The sequence below is a fragment of the Rhinatrema bivittatum genome, chromosome 10 (genome assembly GCF_901001135.1).
Source record: "Rhinatrema bivittatum chromosome 10, aRhiBiv1.1, whole genome shotgun sequence".
Classification (NCBI taxonomy): Eukaryota; Metazoa; Chordata; class Amphibia; order Gymnophiona; family Rhinatrematidae; genus Rhinatrema; species Rhinatrema bivittatum.
Window position 1 is genome coordinate 99,131,111 of NC_042624.1, and position 23,992 is coordinate 99,155,102.

Below are 23,992 nucleotides of genomic sequence, written 5' to 3' on the forward strand. Positions count from 1 at the left end.
TAGAGGTGCTACAGAGGCAGAGGCAACGTTTCAGTACCTTGGAGAGGGAATCCTAGGGAACCCACAACAGGGACATCCTTGGAGAAGGAATCCAGGCCCCCAAAGCCAGATAACTTTAAAACCTAACTGGCTATATTCATACTTACAGGTCGATCCAGTAAGGCCGCGGTAGAAACAGTGCGGTAGTGTCAGGCGCACCCTTCCTCCCCGCACGCACAGTTCTCTTCACTAACTCCCCGATACTCTCCTCTAATCGCATGCAAATGCATGCCGCGGCTTTAAAGCGGTAGGGAAGGGTTATGGCCGCGTAACCCATTTTACTGTATAGGCGCTTAATACAGCGCCTATACAGTAACCAGGGTGCGCTGGTACCTGTCATTTCAAATGACATTTGAAATGACAGGTACCAGGAAGTGTAAAAATCAAAATTTTTAAATACCTGTCGGAGGGCCGCGTGGGTCCAGGCGGCCGGCGGGATCCGGGGGGCCGGTGGTCGCGTGTTAAATCTAGGCCGCGGGCGGGTGGGCGCCTGTTCCGGGCGGCAGGGGGTGGACGCGCGTTAGTTTCAGACGGCCGCGTGGGTCCAGGCGGCCGGCGGCGGCGGGAGCCGGGTGGTCGCGTGTTAAATCTAGGCCGCGGGCGGGTGGGCGCCTGTTCCGGGCGGTGGCAGCGGCGGCGGGGGGACACGCGTTAGTTCGAGACGGCCGGCGGGTGGTCACGTGTTAAATCTAGGCCGGGTCCGCACAGGCGCGCATTCACTGCCGGTGGGGGCTGCCTCTCCCGGCAGTGAATGAATTCATTCATCCAGGCGGAGGAGCCGGTGGCGAAAGCAGCCGGCTCCTCCGCCTGGATGAATGAACTCATTCACTGCCGGTGGGGGCTGCCTCTCCCGGCAGTCCCCACCGGCAGTGAATGAATGTGCGCCTGTGCTACCCCTGCGATTCGGCGCTCAAGGCAGTCACATGCCGTGACGTCACGCCTTGAGCACCGAATCGCAGGGGTCGCACAGGCGCGCATTCATTCATCCAGGCGGAGGAGCCGGTGGCGAAAGCAGCCGGCTCCTCCGCCTGGATGAATGAATTCATTCACTGCCGGTGGGGGCTGCCTCTCCCGGCAGCCCCCACCGGCAGTGAATGAATGCGCGCCTGTGCGACCCCTGCGATTCGGCGCTCAAGGCAGTCACATGCCGTGACGTCACGCCTTGAGCGCCGAATCGCAGGGGTCGCACAGGCGCGCATTCATTCATCCAGGCGGAGGAGCCGGTGGCGAAAGCAGCCGGCTCCTCCGCCTGGATGAATGAATTCATTCACTGCCGGTGGGGGCTGCCTCTCCCGGCAGCCCCCACCGGCAGTGAATGAATGCGCGCCTGTGCGACCCCTGCGATTCGGCGCTCAAGGCAGTCACATGCCGTGACGTCACGCCTTGAGCGCCGAATCGCAGGGGTCGCACAGGCGCGCATTCATTCATCCAGGCGGAGGAGCCGGTGGCGAAAGCAGCCGGCTCCTCCGCCTGGATGAATGAATTCATTCACTGCCGGTGGGGGCTGCCTCTCCCGGCAGCCCCCACCGGCAGTGAATGAATGCGTGCCTGTGCGACCCCTGCGATTCGGCGCTCAAGGCAGTCACATGCCGTGACGTCACGCCTTGAGCGCCCAATCGCAGGGGTCGCACAGGCGCGCATTCATTCATTCACTGCCGGTGGGGGCTGCCGGGAGAGGCAGCCCCCACCGGCAGTGAATGCGCGCCTGTGCGGACCCGGCCTAGATTTAACACGCGACCGCCCGCCGGCCGTCTCGAACTAACGCGTGTCCCCCCGCCGCCGCTGCCGCCGCCGCCCAGAACAGGCGCCCACCCGCCCGCGGCCTAGATTTAACACGCGACCACCCGGCTCCCGCCGCCTGGACCCACGCCGGCCGCCTGGACCCACGCAGCCCTCCGACAGGTATTTAAAAATTTTTATTTTTTCTTCTGACAGGTTTTAGGATCATTACATTTTCTCGATCATCTCTGTATCGCTTTTTTTTTAAATTGTGTTTTATTGTTTTTGAGTATCTTAAGCGGTGTCGATGGATTTATTACTAGACTCACAGTCCTAACTCCTACTAGGGGGAGGCGGTAAACTAACACGTTACGGCCGCGGCAAAACAGTGCGTTACTAATGAGAGAACCTGAGCGCGCGTTACGGTATCGGAGGGGAATAGCTAATTCCTTCATTATACAGCTAATTCGTTCATTTACATGCCGGGTGCGGGAAGGGTTACGCATCTGTTTTAAGAAGCACTACGGATGCGCAAAATTGGAGACTGTATCGCTGGTTTGCCTTACGCGTCCGAATTGTGCGCAGCGAGCTCGTTACAGACGAGAAATCTTCAACTGAACTTTACTGGATCGACCTGTTAGTTAGCCAGATACATGTAGCCGGATAACATTAAACAAGTATATTCAGCTGGACATTTATCCCTTTGGATATATGGATAACTTGTCCACTAAATGACCTGCTGAATGCTGGCCTCGTTACATCTTATGAACTCCAGAAAGCAGCTCCATTAGCAGTAACTCAGAGAGACTGAGACCAGACTCAACTTGCCCTGGCTTATGAGTGAGCTTTATTCTTGTCATGGTGTGCGCAAATCAAACTCATCTGGAGATATTACCCCTGAATTTCAACAAGGACAACTTGCTGGAAAGGACGGGTTTGAAGAAGGGAGGAGCAAGCAGTGTACCGCAGGTATTTTGCAAGGCAGCCCTATATTCCATCCACAGGAAGAAAGGATATCCCAAGGAAAGGATAAATGGGCCACAAACACAGATCACTGTGGACTTGGTTTATTGCTGTAATTATGGAAGTGAAAGGAAGAAAATGTACATGGCGTTGATTGGTTTCTATTGAGCTATCTGAACAGCAAACTTTTATTTCAAGGATACCACATGCAGAATGTGTCCAGCCTGTTTACTGGCACTTAGGCTTTGCAGAAGCACAGAGTTGGAGCTCTCCCCCACAAAAAAAAACAAAAACTTCTGCTAATCTGTGAGTCCTGGAGATTTATCCTCCACCTCTCCTACACTCTTTTCAGATAATCCAGGCCAGGGTTGAGTGGGACTGTGTATGGACTAAGCCCTGGTACTAAGTGTGCCTTGCCGTCCATAGTTACAACCAGAAGAGGGGTACATAATTATAATGAGTGACTGCAAGCCACATCAGAACATGACAGTCTGCTAGTATCAGTTTCAGGCCAAAAACAAAAACTGACAGCAAACACGCAGACCTTCAACATTAAGCTATGAGGCAGCCTAAGGAGAGGAAACAAATGAGGGGTGATTCATGCCATTAAGTTCGCCGGCAATGACTGATCATGTAGCCCAATCCAACCATTTCCGGTGAGTGTCACTCAGATGCACAGTGCACACCGTCTCCACAAATGGTGCTCACTACAGCACTGCAAGGTACATTTGCTTTTTAAAATCAGCTTCTTGTGTTAAGCTCTACAGAATTTGCTGCATGCACTATAAGTCAGTTACTGCCAACAAGAATAATACCAGTCAAAGTGAGCATTTTCTGATAGGTAATGTTCTAATAGAAAACGCTATTATTAACTCAGCAAAGGCCTTGTGACGTGCCCAATGAAAGTGTGCTGTTGCATGACAATGAATTGTTAAGATTCAGCTTGATACTTCTGCAATAGTGAGCATTACCAGAGCACACATAAAGCAACAATCTGAATTCAAGATCTCTAACTCATTTGTGCATAACAGACTGATATTCAAAGCTATTCAGCCAGGTAAGTAGCAATTTATCTGGCTAAGGAGTGGCCAATGAATATCCAGCTACATTCAGTGGCTGCCACTTAGCCAAATAAGTGAACTATCTGGCTAAGCAGATAGCCAGATAAGTTGTGGGTGGGCAGTGGGCTAATCGGGATGGCACTACTCATATTGTTAGCCTAGCTGGAGGAATAGCAATATTTGTATAAGTTAACCAGATAAGTTAGACCTGCCATAGAGCTGTGCTGCTGAATATCCCATGTGAGTCAGCCAGCCAAATTTTATCTGGCTAATTTACATAAATGTTCTTCTTTGAATATTGGGCACGTAAATTCTGTAATTGAAACTAGGAGTTAATGATTCTAAAAAATTAATATTACCTTTATAAGCACGATTATTTCTTGACTACCATTTGTGTAGGCTTGGCCAAAAAATCTCCATACGTCTAGCATTTCTAAAGGCTCTGCATCAAAAACAAGTAAATAGGAAAGTATTAAGAAAGCTTCCGCTTGAAATAATTACGTATATTTATTCAGGTCTTTAAAAATAGTTGTTGTGGTTGGAGGTTGGGGTTAATTGGGATAGTTGTGGCCAATGGGGAAAATTTCATCAGAGAAATAGCTAACCCCTGTCGCTCCCATACAAAATTTATCTACATAACTTGTTTGACTTTTCTATTCCCACATCTCTCCCCAATAAAAGCAAAAGTAGTCCATGTGCCTATAAGTAAAGACTCACCTGAGCTAAAAGATTCCAATTTATTCCTGCCAGCTGAAAAGCAGGTTGTTAATACAAACAAAAAACACACTTTGAAATGTCTGTATGCCAATGCCAGAAGTCTAAGAAGTAAGATGGGAGAGTTAGAGTGTATAGCATTGAACGATAACAGACTTAATTGGCATCTCAGAGACATGGTGGAAGGAGGATAACCAATGGGATAGTGCTATGTCACAATGTTAGGGAGGATCTACTTGGTGGTGATGGTGGATGTGTGGCACTTTATGTCTGGGATGGCATAGAGTCCAACAGGATAAAGATCCTGCAAGAGGCTCAATGCACAATAGAATCTTTATGGGTAGAAATCCCTTGTGTGTCAGGGAAGAGCATAGCAATAGGAGTATACTACCATCCACCTGGCCAAAATGATGAGACGGATGATGAAATGCTAAGAGAAATTAGGGAAGCTAACCAAATTGGTAGTGCAGTAATAATGGGAGATTTCAATTACCACAAAATTATAATCAAGGAGAGTCAATACAGTAGCCCACATGGTAAACTGTAAACAATGAGGGAAACCAAATTTTTATTTGTCAAATATAACCTAAGTAACGGTGTCAGCAAGCCTGACGTTGTGATTTCTCAAAAAGACCGATTGTACTGTGTACTGTGGTGTTCAAAAAAGCAAACAGAATGTTAGAAATGATTAGGAAGGGAACAGCAAATAAAATGGGGGATGTCATAATGCCTCTGTATCGTTCCAAGGTGAGAATGCACCTTGAATACTGTGTACAGTTCTGGTCACTGCATCTCAAAAGATATATAGTTGCAGTGGAGAAAGTATAGGGAAGGGCAACCAAAATGATAACTGATAGGGAACAGCTCTCATGAGGAAAGGCTAACAGGTTAGGGCAATTCAGCTTGGAAAAGAGCTGGCTGAGGGGGGATATGAAAGATCTACAAAACCATGAAAGGACTTGAATGGATAAATATGAATTGGTTATTTACTCTTTTGGATAAAAGAAGGACCAGAGGGCACTCCATGAAGTTAGCAAGTAGCACATTTAAAACAAATCAGAGGAAATTCTTTTTCACTCAACGCACAATTAAGCTCTGAATTTGTTAGCTGAGGATGTGGTTAAGGCAATTAGTGTAGCTGGGTTTAAAAAAGGTTTGGATAAGTTCCTGGAGGAGAAGTCCATAAACTGTTATTAATCAATAGGGAATAGATACTGCTTGTTGCTGGCATTAGTAGCATGGGATCTCTTTCAAGTCTGGGATCTTTCCAGGTACTAGTGACCTGGATTGGCCACTGTTAGAAACAGGATACTGGGTTCGATGGACCCTTGGTCTGACCCAGTATGGCAAGTCTTATGTTCTTTTTCTAGATGTGTTTCTTTAAATTGACTTGTTTTGCACCTACCTTGACAGGAATGGACTGGAGCTTTATTGCTTTTGCTGTGTCCGTCTGTCTGTTTACATGCATAGGTCAGATATCCTCCCCACACAATGATATGCCCGACAGTTTGTAGATGAATATAATGCTATGATTCCAGCATGCCTGCTAAATTTGTGTCAGATTCATATATGGGAGGAGCTTGCAATAGCTGTTCTAGGAGAGCAGTGCTAAGAAATGATAAAACACGCCTCTTTTGTGTTATGCTAAAAGGGTCGGAGTTACGTGCACCAGGCCTATTTTAGAAAGGCCCAGCAAAGCGTGTATAGCCCTGGGACATGCGTATGTCCTGGAGCTTCGAAAAAGTGGCAGGGAGAGGGCCGGGAGGTCTGGGGCAGGGTCAGAGGCTCCCAGCACAGTGGCCATTTGCTGCTGTGTCGGGGGATCGCGTGCCAGCAGGCTGCCGACACGCGCAACCGGTAAGATAAAGGTCGGGGAGGGGTCTAGGTGAGGGCTAGGGGGTGGGAGGGTTAGGGGAAGGGGAAGGGAGGTTAGGTTAGAGGGTTGGGAGCAGGGGAAGGCCACGGGCATCGGCGCACACAAGCTGCACAATTGTGCATCCCCTTGCGCGCGCCGACCCCCGATTTTATAACATACGCGCACCTGCTGGTCTAACAGGCTCAGGAGCACAGTGGCCTTCTCCAATATCTACTTTGCCTCACCTGAAGAAATTACTTTGTGACTGTGACTTTCTGAAAAAAATACCATGTAGAAGGTAACCACTAAGGGATGCAGCAACCCAGAGAAATATTTTAAGTTTGAAAATTTAGAAATATTAGGCCTTGTTATGATATTTTCCCGTTCTGAGCCCATGGGAAATACCTCCGTTGAATAACATTCACACTCTTATTCTGTCAAAAAAAAAAAAAAGTTCTCACCTCTTTGAACAATCAAAGATGTCTGCTACAACAAAAACACAGGCCAATTAATCAATCATGAATTTTACACTGTGGTAGTCTCCTTGAATATGTACAGTATGTGACAGTGGCCCTAAATTAGGTCCCAGGTCATTAGAAATGTGCCCTTGGGAAAGTATTCAGGGGTGTCGTGTAACCTATACTGCTGGTTATCGTGATGAGTCATTGTGGCAGACGTTTATGAAGGGCGTTTGGGATATTCCATAATATGAGGTATTACGAGGGAGTACCACGGTGGCGTTCAGAGTGGGAAAGGCTCTTTGATTCTGCTTCCTGTTGCAGAGACTGGATTAAGCGGGCAGTCCCACGGCTCTCAGGAGGACAGCTGGTCAGCTGTGTCCAGCAGAAGCCATGGGAGGTCGGTGAACCAATGCTGGGTCCTTGGGTGGTACACATTGGCTGCCCAAGAGGGTTAAGGACCACAATAACCTTGTGGAAATTTGAAGGGAAATGAGAGAAAATACAGATAGGCCTTTGACCGAGAAGAATTCTGTGTGGGGATGGAAGCACCAAATCTCATCTGAAATGAGGGAGATAACTTTTGTGCTAAGATAACCCAGTGAAGACTGGGAAAAAGAGTATTTTATTGTTGCTGTTGATGTGGCTGCTTCCTCAATGCTTTCAGAGATTGTGAACTTTGATTTAATCAGGGAATTTTAATATTAACTCTAACTGATGGAAACCCCAGAAATAACATTTCTGTTGTGCTAAAGCCATCTTATTCCAAAGTGTGGTTTCAAGAGCGGCCTCGGTCAGTTTGAGGATGCTCAGTGCTGGTGAAATGTTAGTTGTACACTGTCCCACTGAGACAACTGTCAATCCATGCCTCATCTAGAAGTGCTGTACCACAGATCAGTCAGCAGAGGTCGCCACGAGAGCACTGCATCCAGAATTTACCTTATGCAAACAATCAACATTTTGCTATATCAAAATATAACAATTTGGGATCACAATCTCACCCCCCCCCCCCCCCCCATCTATGATGCAGCCATTCCCAGATGGGAAGGGGCTTAGCGGGTCACCATCCTAGATCAGTGAGAATCAAACTATAAACCTCAGGATGCAAAAAAACCTCACAGTTCAGGGACTTTATTCTTTCACTGACTTTTCTTAAGGAATGTGGGGTATAGCAGTACTGTACTGTAGAAAGGAAGAGAAACCGTAAAGGAAGCAATGTTGCACAGAATTTAAATATATTTTACATTCACTTAAGTAAAAATATATTTAAAAGCTCTGTTTTCTTTGTCTATTAGTCACGATTCTCTTGGGATAAATCATACTTTTGGGCTGTATTAGAAAGAAATATTGAATGATAACTATGTCCTATCTCACCTGATTCTGGCGTGGTGTGTTTAAAGGACGCGCTCCATTCACTCCAATACTTCCTCCCAAACTGGTGCCTGCAATGTGCCTGAAACTCATACTCTGTATATGGCTCCAAAGTGCACCTCTTCTGCAGAGCGTTCGATGAGGAAGTGTCATCTCCTTTAACCTAAAAGCACAACACAGGACCCCCTTCTTCATTTCATATAACTTTGTTGGACAGAAATAGGAAGAGGAGGACTACAATACAGATTTATTTTTACCATAGGCACAGAATGGGGAAAAGTCCTTTTTGAATAAGCCTATAATCTATTTTGACATAAAACCACACTCAAACATCGCAAACAGTCTCGGGCCATTTCTAAGAACAGTTAAAACTCTTATTCTCATCATTCCCTCAGAGATCCCCTGTGTTTATCCCGTACTCTCTTGACTTCAGATACTGTTTGTCTCCATTACCCCTTGCTGGGAGGCCATGCCCTGATTTCTTTAGATTCCTATCAGTGGAGGTAGTAAGTAGAGAAGAAGGCCCTTTCCAAAATGTCTTCACCGAAGCAAAATTTAGACAAAGTGAGAAAAAGCTCTGAATTCTTTTTTTTTTTTCAATGGTAACAAAGCAGTAAATTTTGTAACAGCCTGCATAAAACTGATGGCAAATATGTGCATAAGTTACGCCCTTTTCAAAGCAAACTTCTGCAGGTAATATGGCTCTAAAAATGATCCCGCCAGATCTACCCACACGCAATCGTAGTTTTCTTGAAAAGGTACCTGCCTATTTGAAAGTGCGCATGCCTCTCCTAAACCCCGCCCCGGGAACAGATCTGCTTCGTCCTGGTCAACTTACGCACATACAAGACATCCGTGTGCAAATTCACCCACATATCAGACAAATGGTTTTGTAAAAGGCCATTTTGCGGCATTTTATACATGGAAATGTCTTTGAAAATGTTACCTAATAATAATAAAAAAAAAGAAACCTTCAATATGTGAGAAAAGAAATCTTGTCATTGAGCTTGCTTGATTTGTACAATGCGAAAGGGAAGAAAGCCTGAAGAAATGATAGTGTAAAGCATCTAGTGACTTGGAGGGAACGCCGAGGCTGATGAGCACCCTGCAGTGACTGTGGGGACTCGATCTTAAAAAGGAGCATTCTCAGGTCTTTTGTTTCAAATGAGGTCTCTTCCTTTGGGCTCCTCCACCTCCCTAGAAACATTTTGGGAGGGTAAATTCAGAACCGGTGCATAAGGGGTTAAAGCTTGTCTGTAACTTTTATATGCAGACTTTACTCCCACGTTTTCAAAGCAAACTTTTGTGCATCAGCTCACTCTGAAAATGCTTGGATCACCGTTCCTCACCATACACAGTAGAACATGCAGAAAGTTCCAGCTGCTCTTTGCAGGGCATAACCTCTCCCCTATGCATGTAAAAGAACACGCACTGTACATGCACGGAATTTTCAAATGCGTATTGGTTCTGAAATTTTCTAAGGAGCCACTTCTGCATATAAAGCAGTGTTTTATGGGTGGAAGTCCCTTTGAAAATTATCTCCAGAGGATTACACAGAGAACCACTGTTGTAGTCCCTCACAGCTTAGGAAGTAGTAGAGCCACTTCTCTTTGGAGACAGAAGGCCCTGGCTTACTTCATGGAACGGACACATTTATTCCATAATAACATAACCAACATTAGTAGCTTTCACTGCTATAAAATGTCTTTCGAGTGACTTGAGAAATGGTAAAAAGTGCACTATCCAAAGCATACATTGTAAAATCACGTCATACCACTTTCCAAGCGTGGCGGTTCGTGGCTCGGTATCTCAGCTCGCAGTACACATTCTTGATTGATGTTTGCTTTTCCCAGTGGACTATGGTATGGGACGCAGAATTATTGATACTCTCAATCCTGGTGATACTTGGTGCTGCTGGGATCACTGGTGCAAACAGAAAACAAAATAGATACATTTTATATCAATAACACAAAGAGAAACTTTCAACTGAAAAACAAAAGGCGTTATGAAAAAAAGTGTTTACTATAATCAAAAATGGTGACTGATTTAGGTTTGAAATCAGTGCTACACCCTTTTCTACAGCAGAGTTTTCAGCGTTTTCCCCGCTTCGTATCACTGATAAAAACATTGATCAAAATCAGAACCTCCTTTTTTCATTTTATTTTACAAAGTATGCAATGTATAATTTAAAATAAATACTATATGGCCTAGAACCATACTACAGACATCTTCTGTTGTAAAAGTCTTGGCTGCTGATGGTTACGGACACGGTGTATGCAAGGCTAACTTCTTCTTTAATGGCACTAATTTTCCGATTTCCCGCGGTGTCTGAAGACCAGTTTTCAATGAGAGCCTCTCCATGGAGTATATATGGATTTTACCACTGAAACTGCCTGAGGCACTTTTGTAACTACTTATTATGTGTGGGTAGAGGTTTTATGGAAAATAACGCAGGTAAATTTGAAAATACCATCTTCGTGTGTTCATTTTCTGATCCTGCCCAAAACATGCACCTGAGCATGCCTCTCCCAAATGCAGCTAAAAGTAACCCCCATTAATCTATTTTATTTTGTTCATGGCCTATCCTAAGGCTCTAAGTGATGTGCAAAAAGAACAAAAACAAGATAAACAAACAATAAAAACAAAATCAAACAATACAAATAAAAATGCAAAAAATCCATTCAAAACTACAGTGTAATAACCTTCCTAAGACAATAACAATGGTAAAGCCTCTCCAAGTAACCTTGTGGAACACTGCATCTACTTTTAGTTGCCTTGATGGAAGGCAAATTTCAAATTATCAATTTACCCAGGTAAATGCTTTCAACGGTGCCCTCAGAAGGGTCATTGTGAAAGGGGAAATCTTTGAAATCCCCACAGGTCTGCAAGTGAATTTTCAAAGGGAAACTCTCGGAAAATCTGGGGCCAGCCAGCACTGAGGGTACTTCCAGGGCTGGTGCAAGGGCATTAGGTGCCCTAGGGGATACTGACAGCCTGCCACCCCTCCCCACCCCCCACCTCTTGTCACATTCTCCCCACATACAATTTAAAATTATGCATTTTTAATAATCAATTTTACATGAGCAAGAACAATTACAGTCTTCTGAAGTAAAAATATCACTTACAACATGTATTTTATATTTACATGCAGTGCTGTAAAACCCTGCAAAAAAATAAATAAAAGTAAAAAAACCCTTGGAATTGGTATTAGGTCTGTTGGGTTGGGTGTGGGCTTGGCCCTCAGAAAGCTACGAATAAATTGAATTACAATTTCAATATAGTAAATCTTTCATACCAAAACTGAAATAACTGCCAGCACTCAAACACTAAAAACCCTACTTATGAAAAGACAACACTGCAATTATTACACCAGGCCCTAAAACGCCAATACACCTATTATTAGGAAAACAGAAAAAGCCAAGCTGCTATAGATCCCTTCACAGAACCCACACACTAGCAGAACACATGCAATACACAAACAGACCCTCACCAAATGCAGAGTAAAGTGACCATATAGTAGTAATACAAATGTGCAGAGAAAAACTGAACTCTAAACCACAACAAGCCAGACTATTTATGCAATGGAACACAGGGAAAAGCAGTAACATTACAATTCCTCATTTAACATCAGACAATAAAATCAGGAACTATAAATCATCAATAGAAGTAAAACCATACCATTAAAAAGAATGTTTCAAAGCAGCTGACAAATAGAATATCATTCAGTAATTTAAAACTCATACACATTTTCCAAAGACCAATAAAATATTTCAAAACAGCAGACGCAAACAGCACCCAATACTTAAAAAGGATGAAAAATCCCCTGCTGTCCGTTCCTGGGTTCTTTTGATTCCTAGATGTCCAGAGATCATCATGGATTAGCAGGGGAGAGGAGAGGGGGATTGTTGCTCACAGTCTTTCTCCTCTCTCTCATATATACATATATATATATATATATATATACACCGGTATATACACACACATTCTTAATCACAGAGCATGCACTTTCACACACACGCTCTCACAGAAACAAATACACAGATAGACCAAGACATAGACACAGTCATGCTCTCACACAGACACAGACATATCCACACAATCACACACTCTCTCATTCACTTCCTCTTCCCCTCCCCATCAGAAGCCCATTCCAATGGGCAGCCTCCTCCTTCAGCCCCCGTGGCAGATGGGACATTTCATCTTTCTTGAGGTCACTGGGGCTGTTGTTGCTCTGCTTCCTGCACCTGTGGGTGCTGCTGCTGAGCAGCAGACGAAAACTGAGCTCATCATCATCTCCACACTCAATAATCCCACACCCCCACCAGACGATAACCCTCACTCCCTCTCGACCTCCCTACAACAAAATGTACGAGACCTTGGTATCACTATCGATAACCAAATCAACCTCAAGAAATTCATCAACGCAACCATAAAGGAGTGCTACTTCAAGCTCCATGTCCTCAAAAAGCTTAAACCACTTCTCCACCTTAATGACTTCCGTACTTGTCCTTCAATCCACAATTTTTTCAATAATAATAGCAACTCCTTGCTACTAGGCCTCCCCGCCTCAACCCTTAAACCCCTCCAAATGCTACAGAATGCAGCCGCAAGAATTCTAACAAGCACCCGCAAAACACACCATATTACCCCTGTCCTCAAGGAACTTCATTGGCTCCCAATAGCCTTTCGAATCCTCTACAAGAGTCTCTCAATTATTCACGAAACCATTCACAATAACAACATTCACTGGTTTGACAATTCCTTCTGCCTACATACGTCCAACCGCCCCACTAGAACCGTATATAAGGGAACCCTACATACCCCCACCCTCAAGTCCACCCACCTCAGCATCACAAAAGACCGCGCCCTCTCTCTTGCTGGACCCACCCTTTGGAACTCCATGCCGACTGATCTTCGGCTAGAGCCATGTACACAGACATTAAAAAAAAAACCTCAAGACTTGGCTATTTAAGCAAGCTTTTCCTGAATAGCACAACGCCCCGCTCCTCCAATCCTACTATGCCCCCTCCCCTCCCCCCGGTTCCTCACTCTCCACCCCCAAACACTTGAAATTCACCCCATGCTCCCTCCCATATCGAATTTGTACATTTGTAGCAAACTTGAAATCTGTACTTCTGTGGTGAATTTGTATCAGTATATCTGTAAATGCTCTCCACCTTATTTATTTATTTATTTGGCACTTTTATATACCGATATTCATGTAAAAAATTACATATCACTTCGGTTTACAGTAAAACGAGAACAAGCATGTAAAAATGCATTACATCAAACAAGGGAAAATAACTGGGATCAACAGAACCAATAAATAATAGGCTCTTCCAGAGAGCAGGAGATTAAAAGGGACACAGAGTCATATTACTAAGAGATTAAACACAGTGTCAAGTTAAAAGGGAAAATAACCTGGATTGATCCTCTGACATGGAAGGTTAAACGGCGAGCTAGTCCATTACTAGCAGAGGTAGAGTACTGGAGAGATCTTCTGAGATTAAGGAAAGGCTTGTTCGAATAGCCAGGTTTTGAGTCTTTTTTTTTTTTAAGGTAATCGGGCATCGTTCTAGCCGGAGCTGTGGTGGGAGAGCGTTCCATTATGTATATATTATTAATGCACTCGCTCTCCACCTTTTGTACATTCTTTTGCTGCACCGTATGTATATTGCCTCCTACAAACAGATATCCCCTCCCCTAACCTAATTCCCGCCCACCCCCTAAATTACCATATCATCCCCTTATAAAGCTACACCCCCTACAACTCCCTAACACATTGTAATAGGTGTCATCTCTTTGTGTTCTATGTAAACCACCTCGAAGTTACCATATCTTCCCCCTTTTAAAGTTAAACCCCCTCTCCAAGTTCCTAGCTCCCTGTTCCATGTATTATCCGTTGAGTTCTGTGTAAACCAGTATGATGTTTCCACGAATACCGGTCTGTAAAAGTGTTTAAATAAATAAATAGCTTAGCCTGGATATTCAGCATGGCGGCCTTGCCCCTGAATGTACCCGGATAAGTTTAGCCAGCTAACGTTAGACCTGCTCAATAGCAGGTCTAACTTACTCAGCCAACTCAGGGCCTGATTTACTAAAGCTTTTCTCCCATTCTGTGTGTATGAGAGAAAAGCCCAGTAAATGAAGCCCTTAACCGGTAACACTGAATATTGCTAATTATGCCGCTAAGTTAGCCTGATAAGTAAATCCACCCTGATATGCCCCGTCCCACCCATCACTTAGCTGGATAACTCTTTAGACAGATAGTTATCCGGCAAAGCAGCCAATTATTAAAAAAAAACACCATTTAGCTGGATGTCGGAACTTAACCAGCTAAGTGGTGCTGAATATCTGGCCCTAAATATCGCCCATACTTTCACTCTCCCAACATAATTCTGCCCAGTTTTTTATATGGGTCTACGTACACCACATTTACTTGTATACGGAGGTAGAAGCAATAACCAAACTGCACTTTTACATGAGTAAAGCAAACGTTGCTACCTGTGACAGGTGTTCTCTGAGGACAGCGAGAGGTAGGTTCCTGCAGCCCGGGTTCTAGAAGCTTTGGCACATTCTACAAAGCACGTGTGCACCGTCCTGCATTACCGACGGCGCTCGGAGCCCCCTTCAGATCTTAACATAGCTAACAACATACAAGAACCAATTCCAAGGGGCAGGGGGTAGGTAGGCTCTTCACAACACCTGTCACAGATAAGCAACTTTCACTTGCTCATAGGACAAGCAGGATAGAAAGTCCTCACAGGCAGGGAATCCCTAGCTACAGGCTGCTGGTAATAGAAAAAATAGAAAAAAAACAGTGCCAATGCCTAAAAGTATTTATGGCAGCAGCAAGCTATTTTTGTTATTTTCTCTCTTTTCTTTTTTTTTTAAGGACCGCCTAGAAACAACAATAACAGGCCCAAGGGGCAATGGAAATAGATTCTAAACGTCAAACAGACCCTGCAGGACAGATTGACCAAACCCTACTGTTGCGCTGGGAGCAGGACTCTTTATCCAAACAGTAATGAGATGCTAATGTGTGGTCCGAACGCCACGTTTCAGCTTTACAAATCTCCATGAAGGCTGACGTCAAGTGGGACACTGATGCCATCGACTTGCCTATCCAGAGTCAGAATTCCCTGGGCAGAACAGAAAGAAATGCAGTTTGCTATCCAGTTAGAAAGGATATTTTTGGCAAAGGCAGTTCCTTGTTTGCTGGAAGCCAAAAGAATCAAAAGCTGGGTGGAATTTCTAAGGGCTTCAGTCTGCTTCATATAGAAGACTAAGGATCTTTTGCAGTCCAGACTGTGCAAGACTTGCTCACCTTTGTGGAGATGTGGCCTGGGGGAAAATGTTGAAAGTACGGTTGACTGGTAAGGAAGAAATCTGACACTTTTATATGCAGGAACCAACCTATTATGAAAAAGCTTGGGGGGAATTTTAAAAGCATTTTTTGTGCTAAAAGGCCCATGTACGTGAGTACCTGGGCCGCGTGTGAGCAATGCAGAATTTAAAAGCCACAAATTGTACACGTATATATGCAGGCATGAGTTAAAAAAAAAAAAAAAAAAAAAAGGGGGTGGAGTAGGGTGTGCCAGGGTGTCCCAGAGGGCCCAACAGTAATGCGCGTAAATCGGTTTTATAAATCCAGCCCAGAAATGCACGGTGGCTTGTCAGCTGCATATATTTACTGCTGCTCCTGATGAGGTGCAAGTCTTCAGAAATCGCTTTTTAGGCCTAACATGACAGGGTGAGGGGTCCGTGTCAACTGGGGGGAGTGCAGGCTGAAGAACCAGAGGGGACTGAATAACTTTGAGTACAAGGAAAAACAAGAAAAGAAGAGAGCCCCACGTGATGTCCGTGACACAGGACAGATGCACATGCTCAGCAGATCGTGCCAAAAGCTTCTAGAAGCAATGAAGTAAACTTCACTGCCTGGGATCAGTCACATGACATCACCCCCCGCCTGTCAGGATTTCACATCCTGCTTGTCCTCGGACAAATGTGCATTTATCCATGCAAAAGCTTTTGATTATTGACCTCATGCGAACACAGCATATAATGGCAGAAAAAGACCAACTTTCCCATCTAGCCTCCCCAGTTAATCCTGTCCACACTGTCAAAGATATGTTTCTGCTGCCAGCCATAGAGCATGATCACTTGTAAGATAAAAGATATCACTCTTTATCCAGGTCAGGTTTTTTTTTGTTTTCCACCTTTGTATTCTACCATCTTTGGTGGATAAGCATATAAAATGTATTTTTTAGTTCTCACCCAGGACTCTTCTCTTAGCATGTCTAACCATAAAGATTTAATAATCTGAACAGCTACCAGTACTAGCATGGCTGTTGCTTGAATATCCGCCCTCCTTGTTCTCTGCTGACATATCAATCTGCTGCAGCCAGTCAGTCTACACGAGGAGTATAGAGCCTGCCAGACAGATCCAGATATGTGAGCGCCTGCATTTTCTGCTAGGTCTTCTAGTTATTATTGTATTTGCAGCCTGACATTCACAGTTGTAGCTGCTAATTAATTCTTTCACTGCAGTCTGCCAGACAGACCTGACTGCCTGTGTTTCCATTAGGACTTCTAGGAATTATTGCACTATTATTTCTATTGTCACAGCCTCAGCTTTTGTGTTCATCGGAAAACATTGCCAGAGCTAGCAAATGCCTACGGTACCCCGCCTCTGGTCCTCTCTACATTTCCATGAAGGTGATTCACAGAGAAAACAGGAAATTCCTTCAAAAGCACTTTTGTTGGTTGGATGCTAAGAAATCAAAATACAAAAAGTGAAACTAAAGCAGATTCCAGGCAAGCCAACAGTAAACTATCTAAATTCTGACAGTGTGAATGGTGCGTCCCCTTTAAAGTAAGATAAGACATATTTCACTAACCTATATCATGAAGATGGAATTGCAGAAGATCGGATTTTGCTGTGCCGAGAGCATTTTCGGCTTGGATCCAAACACTGTATTCTGTGTCTTCTTGCAGTTTATTCACTGCAATGGTGCTATTGTTATTTGCAAGGAATAATTGCTCTTCATTTGCTTGTGAACTATAAAAAGAATATTATATGCATCAGGTTGTATATGGATTAGGAATTATTTTCAAGTCAAACATTAACTTTGGTGTTAAGATTCCCTGGAAGCGGCATATTTTGGTTGTGCACAGACTGCAATATGTTGTACTCTGAATGATTTAGGATACCGATTACATACCTCACAGGTCACGTATAATTCCATGCTGCCTTCTGCAGCCATTTTCTACGTACTTGTTTTCCCATTGGACCAGATGTACAAACTTTGTTTTCTTTGCTATCCAATTGCTTTTCAATTTTGCAAACTGTGGGATTTAAAATTTGTTCCTGATTTGACTTTGCTTATTTTCAGTTTTCTTTCATGAGTTTAGAAAAATGCCTGGCAAAGTTTAATTCACTGCTTCAGGAAATACTTGCATTTCATGGGCCTCTGCACTTCAGATTAGCATATACACCTACAGCATTAAAGCCCTAGTACAAATACTAAATTGCTCTAAGAAGTCATTAGCACATGCGCACTGAAATTAGCATGGCCAGGCATGTAAATGAAGAATGCCAGAAAACAAATGAAGCTTTAATGAGCACGCTGCAAATAACATGGAATGTCCTCCTCCCAAGGCCAGCATCTGGCATGTGCGACCTGTGTGGGTGCACATGAAGTCATCCACAAGGGGGTGCTATTGACCCCGCCCCCCCCTCAGCTTGGCCTCCAGGGCTGAAGCAGCTGCGCAACTGCCCTCTCCTTCCTGCACGGCCTATGTGGCCAAAGACCGGTGCTACTGCTGCACTGCCCTGGCCCTCCCGTCAGATGCAACCTACAGGCTGAAGCAGAGAGCTACTGTGGAGCGGCACCCCCTTTCCAATGCAGCCTGTGGGCTGAAGCGTTGCTTCCTCCATTCCCTCAATGCTGTCACGGCCGCGCACGGCAGACCATGTGACTGGAGCGATCGGCCCACCGGGGAATGCCCGATCCCCCGATAGGCCAATCCGCCCCTGTGTATACCCCTTCACACACCTCTATCCACTCTAATTTAGAAGAAAAAATAACCCTTGCTGGGCGCGAGGTAGAACCGCAGGTAATTTACACTTCTAGCGCTGCTCCTGACAGAAGCGGTGCTGGAGCGCCAGGAGCAAGTACGTTCAGGGCAGGGTTTTGGGGATTTTTCTGGAATTGAGGTGTATTGTGGGGGTTCTGTGGGGTGGGGGCATATGGCCTGGCAAATTGAAAATAAATATAAGTGAATCAGAGGGTCATGGTGCTGCCCACTTAAAGAAATAGAGCAACCAGGAAGGGTGAGCGGAGCAGACCTGACCTGCGACCCGCCACGGTTTAACCTTATTTTGGAGGGGTGGGGAGGGGTGCAAGGCCCGATAGGCCAGATATGAAATTTGATGGAGGAAAGGGTAAGAATATCCTGCAGGCCCCTTTCTTTTTTTGTTTTTGGTCAGCGCTACTTATCCGCATATGTTTGAAGATATTTTAGTTTTATTTTAAAATATTTGTTACATGGTAGGAGCAGGCCCAATGGCAATGGTGGCAGTGTTTTCTTGCCGCATGGAGTGGCGGTGTTCGGCTAGGTGAGTGAGCCAGCACGCGGGCTGCCCTGCAATCCGGCAAATGTAACAATACCTTAAGGGACCAGATCCAGAGGTCTTGCCCGGTCCACCTTAAGCCCAGACAACCCCTGGGAAGGCATATATCTAGCCAGGCCCAGGAGAGAAGAGGTGATCCCCGGAGAAACAGTAAAGGCCCAGATCAAGAGACTGTAAGTTGTTATGTTGCTTCTTTGTTCATAAGTGAAAAGATGTGGAGAATGTTTTTCTGTTGTGACTGAATATTCATTCTCTGCTATTCTGGCTGCATATAGTGCCATATATGGTGTCAGCAGTGGGATTTCTGAGCTATGCTTGCACAATCAGAAACTCACACCAAACAGAAGAAAATGTTTATTTTTCCTGTTTCCTGAGGTCCAGAGACAGCAGCTACATGGGAGAGGGATTTAAACAGGCTAAGGAGAATAGCGCCACCTGCAGAGAGGGAATTAACAGTAAGTCAGTGCCAAACAAGCAGAGTTTTGTTTTCAATTAAAACAAAAAAAAAAAGAAAGGGGAATGCTTCTAGAGCAGGTGCTTAGGAGCAACGCAAAGCCTTCCACGGATTACTGGGCAACCAGCACCAATAAGGCAACATGGAGCGGGTGATACAAGTCCTGGCAGAAGGCCAGCAGCAGCTCCAGAACCTTATTTAAAATTTATATGAACAGTTCACTCAGCTTCAGACTGCAACCTCCCAACTTGTTTAAGATGAAGACAGGAGAGGACCCAGAGTCTTCGAGAAACTTCGAAAGGATTGCCCGCATGACGAAATACATACCTGGCAAATTGGCTCACAGACAAAAGCCAAGCAGCCTTTCAAGTAGTCAATCCAGAGAGAAGGGCCACATATGCGGAAGTCAAGGCAGTATATACTTCTGTAAGCAATTTTGGCAGGGCATTATGCAGCCCGGGAAAAGTCCCCAAAACCTATTTCACAGACCGAAAGTCGCCGAATGGAAATGGCTGCAGCCCGAGACAACGACTGGCCTTAAGGTAGCCAACCAAGAGCATCTGGAACATTTCCTAGACGGGCTCGACCGGCCCATGTGGAATTGGATCTGCGGCACCCCGGACTCGCTTTCAAAAAAAAACACTAGAAGTGGTAGGCGCCTTCCACCAGGCCCAGTTAATGCCTGAAGTAGTGGGGAGACTAGAAAGGCAGCCCACACAGGCTTTGTGGAGCGGTAATGAGACAACGGGTGTGAATTAGTTTGCAACGTATTGGCAATCCGCAACGTATATGCCATATTCATTGTATTCGTGAGAGTCACGAAACATATGGCGAACCCCCACAAATACAATGTATCACTAACGAATAAACTCCCACACTCCTGATCCCCCCCCCCACACCAAGACTTGCCAAAAGTCCCTGGTGGTCCAGCGGGGGTCCTGGAGCAATCTCCTGCACTCGAGCCGTCGGCTGCCGGTATTCAAAATGGCGCCGATAGCCTTTGCCCTTACTATGTCACAGGGGCCGACCAATGGCACCGGTAGCCCCTGTGACATAGTGAGGGCAAAGGCTATCGGCGCCATTTTGAATACCGGCAGCCGACGGCCCGAGTGCAGGAGATCGCTCCAGGACCCCCGCTGGACCACCAGGGACTTTTGGCAAGTCTTGGGGGATCAGGAGGGTGGGGGGTTGTAGTTAATTAAATTTAAAGGGTTGGGATGGGGATTTTTTTGGGAGGTCTTTAAGATAGAGGTCTTTAAGATCATGAGAGGTCTTGAATGAGTAGATGTGAATTGGTTATTTACACTTTCAAATAATAGAAGGACTAGGGGGCATTCCATGAAGTTAGCAAGTAGCACATTTAAGACTAATCGGAGAAAATTCTTTTTCACTCAACGCACAATAAAGCTCTGGAATTTGTTGCCAGAGGATGTGGTTAGTGTAGTTAGTGAAGCTGGGTTCAAAAAAGGTTTGGATAAGTTCTTGGAGGAGAAGTCCATTAACGGGTATTAATCAAGTTTACTTAGGGAATAGCCACTGCTATTACTAGCAACAGTAGCATGGAATAGACTTAGTGTTTGGGTACTTGCCAGGTTCTTATGGCCTGGATTGGCCACTGTTGGAAACAGGATGCTGGGCTTGATGGACCCTTGGTCTGACCCAGTATGGCATGTTCTTAGGGACCATAGAGACAAGATAGGCTACTGGGAGCTCTGGACAAGACACAGGAATAAGACACAGAAAGGCTAGATCTCCAGAATTCCTAGACAGGACACAGAAGGGCACTGAGGACCCACAGGAACAGGAAGTCACTGAGAGGTCCACAGGGAACCAGACCAAGAACCAGACAGGCAAGGAATAAGGAACAAACAGAACAAGACAAGAAGGCCAAAACAGGCCAATGGGAACATAGACAAGTCAGAGATATACAGATGGGCTAGGCCACTGGGAGATCTAGACCCACTAGCAAGAAGGGTCACCAGGAGCCCCAAGAAGCAGGAGGGCCAACAGTAGATCCAGACAGGAACTAGAGAAATGAACGAACAAACAGGGACAAGACAGGTCCAAACAAGGCGGCCTCTAAGGCCACACAGAAACAAGACAAGGCAAGAAGGCCACTAAGGTCATACAGCAACAAGAACAAGCGCAAGGCTGGTCAGGGCAAGGGCCAAAGTGACTCAATGATGAGACCCCAAGCAAACTGTGAGGGAGGTTCTTATAGGGCTGGCCTTGCTGCATCATGCAAGCAGGGCAGAGTGTGGCCCAGTAAGGCCCCCTGCTGGTGGGTGGGGAGAGGGGCTGCCTAGTAGCCAAAATCATGACATCTGGAAAGACTGCATCAAGGGCTGAGAGGTAATTTTGTTTCCAAAAACATAAAACCAGTGTTAAGTGTAACGATGCATCTAGTGATGTGGATATCTATTGAGTGGAAACTGGATAGAATCCATCAGCTCATCTCTCAGAGGTAATGTCTGGCCACTACTGCCTTGAGCTGTGCCTGAATTGGCCATGAAAAGGTGAAAGGCTTCGTACAATTGTGCCAGTCTCCGTTGATCTATCTGCTTCCCTTGCAAATAAATCAATATTTAGAAAAAGTAAATATTACATCCTGCTTAGTTGAAACAAATCTCATATCACTTTCTTTTTTGATGATAAACTGTTAATGGGTAATTTAAAGAATACATAGTTAGAATATTTTACTTTTCTTTGAGTCTTAAAAATAGAAAATTAACACATTTTTATAGCATTTGGCTTGTGGTGGGCTACTGCTCTTTCTTTGACCACATCCACCAACACTGTACAGTAATACTGGAAGTTATAAATTGTCAAACTCTTGAACTACGTTAACCATTGTAACCAATTTATTCTGTTTCTCTTCTTTCCTTCTGTTAGCACCTTTACCACAATGCTGGGTGGCACACGAGATACTGCTGAATGATTCTGCCAATGTAATTCTCCCTGCCTTCCCCTATGCAAATGTCTTCCCACTCAAGTGTTTATATTGTATGCATAGCTGGCAGTAGTACTGTGCTACTGTTTTAAATGGTGATGTTAGAAAACAGATTATATATCACGACCTCTAACAGAAACATCGATGGAAAAAAGAAACATGCACCTGAAGTCTACACAGTGGATCCAACGCTGCTCTACAAATGTCAAAAAATGTAAGGAGAAAATGTTATTTAAAAAAAAAAAAAAAAAGTTAGCCTATTCTTGAATTTATGAGGTCAATGAATGCATGATGGGCTGGAAACTAACCTACTTGCATTTCACAAGAAGTCAAAACCTTTTCTTCCTAGCATGATTCATTTGGTGAATGGGCTACTAGAGATGAAGTTGGTGGATTTAATTTAGCTGTCTGTAATTGGAAATTGTTATGTTAGCTTTTTCATGCTTTATTCTTATGTGACATATCTGTGTGTGTGTGTATATATATATGTATCTATATAGTCATATATACACACACACACATAGATATAAAAGTAAGTACATATAACATTATTTTTTAAAGATTGTTTAAAAATTGTAAATATACAAGTTGATACTATTATCATCTTTGCTTACATTATAGTGGTTAGTTACGTTACCATCTGTGACCACCCTCTGATGCTGAATGCAACACTGGATTTCGTGGGTGTGTGTGTTTGCCTGTTTACAAGGCACGGCAGATTACAGCAATTGTAGTTGGGGCACTATAAGCGCAGTATATTGCGTCACCAGGAAACAAGCTAATGTCACCGGGATATATTTTTTGTGAGGGCCTTGGGCCAGATGGAGGCTTGAAAGGAAGCAAGTAAACTCGCCTGTAGCCCTTTGACACTCTGTAAATATCGGAGCAGACTGATGCCATGCAATGTGGAAGAAATGAACTACTTGTGGGTTTCCAATTCTCCATTTTAAACATTTGCTGCTATTAAATGTCTACTAAAGTTGATAATTATGTAAGGTTCCCCTGATGAAGCCTTTCGTTAGGTGAAACCCAGGCCTTGGCTGGGTCAACAGTGCCATTTAAGTGCTATTATTGCATTTTGTTAAACATTGTTTGAAGTGTTTTTATGAGTTGTAAATGTTGTATTTTTTTGTATTTAGGAGTGTAGTGTGTATAGTATGAATGCAGGTTGGATGATGGTTTTATAAAATTATATGAATTATATGCTGGGTGGTTTTTCTAAGAAGTGTTAGATTTCTGAAATATTAATAAATCAATATCAATTATGTGTTTAAATACATTTTTTCTTAGCAATAAGGTTTTGAAATAGGGTGCATTTTTCTTGAATACAGTTTTTATTGCAATTACCCTATTAAATTGGTGGGTGCTGGGTAGGTTTAGATAGCTATATCTGGAGGTCCAAATTCAGTATTCAGTCACTGGCTGGATTGCTAAATTAGCCGGATAAGTCCTACATTATCCAGATAATGAGAGATCCAGTTAAAGATTACCTGGCTAAGTGTCCAAAATATTCAAAAGTTGGCATTTAGATGGGTAACTTGTGAGTTTTCTGGCTAAATGTCTCTGAAAATGGACCTCATAATGTTTTATTTTTGTATACCACTTTGGTCAGGGGAGACATTATAGGCATTTTTTAAAATAAATAATGAAACGTTGAGTGGACCAATACATTTGGCTATCATTATGTGGTCATCTTTTAGGAGATGACTGTCAAAGAGCCTGCAATAGTTGCAAGCTATGGGGCTGATTTTAAAAGCCTGGCACGCGCAAAT

At 44.3% G+C, this 23,992-nt stretch overlaps 1 protein-coding gene across 2 annotated transcripts in view; it reads right to left on the bottom strand.

The window, feature by feature from the left end:
* Positions 1-23,992, bottom strand: part of IL23R (interleukin 23 receptor) — an 88,675-nt gene that overhangs the window by 35,050 nt on the left and 29,633 nt on the right. For both annotated transcript variants that reach the window (XM_029617513.1, XM_029617512.1), the window contains exons 5-8: positions 17,081-17,241; positions 9,955-10,103; positions 8,184-8,343; positions 4,142-4,224 (exon numbers count right to left, since the gene is read on the bottom strand). In XM_029617513.1, the coding sequence (XP_029473373.1) occupies positions 4,142-4,224; positions 8,184-8,343; positions 9,955-10,103; positions 17,081-17,241 (553 nt within the window). The remainder of the gene's footprint in view (positions 1-4,141; positions 4,225-8,183; positions 8,344-9,954; positions 10,104-17,080; positions 17,242-23,992) is intronic.